Raw genomic sequence first — 1058 nt, forward strand, 5'->3', positions numbered from 1 at the left:
CAAGTTTCTGACTCAGAGTGAGAGAGTGAAGTCTGTCAGTGTTGGAGGGACTGTGTCCATCAGCTCCACAGGAAGTTCAGATATTGGTTCTGATCTCAGTTGGTACCTTCAGAAACCTGGACAGCCTCCCAAACTTCTTATATACAGAGTTTCAAATCTGTTCTCAGGAACTCCATCCAGGTTCAGTGGCAGCAGATCTGATTCTCACTACACTTTAACCATCAGTGGGTTTCAGGCTGAAGATGTTGGAGATTATTACTGTTTGGGTTATCATAGTGATGCAACGTTCACACAGTGATTTAGAGTCGTACAAAAACCTCCTTCTGTCAGACTGAAAGCTGCAGCTGCAGAGAGTTGATGAAGAAACTCTGAAGTTCAATAAACACAAGAGTCATCAAACAGAAACACTGAAAACCTGAATATGAAGTTACAAATCTCCTTTTATTCAACACTTCTGTCCTAAATATCAATAAATCCTGAAAATAAATATAGGATCATGGCCAGAGCTTATTTAAGACACATTTTAACCTAATTTAATAAATAAAAAGACAAAACAAAAACAGAAACAACATTGAAGATAAACAACAGGTTTAAAATTGTGATGTTTCAACTGAGTTGGATGGTTTTTAATATTTTACATTCAACTCTACAAGATTTATTTTCATTTTTTGTGATCAGCTTTTAAAAACATTTCTTAAAACTAATGATTTCTTAAAAGGTTTTTCTCTAAACATCATGATTTAGTACTCAGACTGAACATCCTTTATACACTAAAAAACCTTTATCTGAGTAAAAACGAATAGTTTGCACTTTATTTATAGAATTGTTTATCTGGATGTAACTTTGATTTTCGTCATGATTTTAAAACATTTTTGGCAAATTTTCATAAAAAAATCGAGTGAAATTTAAAAGCTGCAGAAATGAGTTACAAAATGTTTAATTTGAAAAAATAGAAACTCTTCAACAATTAATAATTTGTTAAACGAAAAAGAGCAACACTGTCATTTTGATCAAACTGCTAAAATAAGAATATTTATTTATTTATTTATTTATTTATT

General features: G+C 31.6%; 1 gene segment (V, D, J or C); it reads left to right on the plus strand.

Annotated features, from left to right (window-relative positions):
- Positions 1 to 4: 4 nt before the first annotated feature.
- LOC106512120 (Ig kappa chain V region 3374-like) overlaps positions 5 to 1058 on the plus strand; it is a gene marked incomplete at both ends in the record, with an annotated part of 2381 nt that continues 1327 nt past the window's right edge. Inside the window, 1 exon segment of the V gene segment in view lies at positions 5 to 294. Coding sequence covers positions 5 to 294 — 290 coding nt within the window.

Source organism: Austrofundulus limnaeus, unplaced genomic scaffold (assembly GCF_001266775.1).
Source record: "Austrofundulus limnaeus strain Quisiro unplaced genomic scaffold, Austrofundulus_limnaeus-1.0 Scaffold4395, whole genome shotgun sequence".
NCBI lineage: Eukaryota > Metazoa > Chordata > Actinopteri > Cyprinodontiformes > Rivulidae > Austrofundulus > Austrofundulus limnaeus.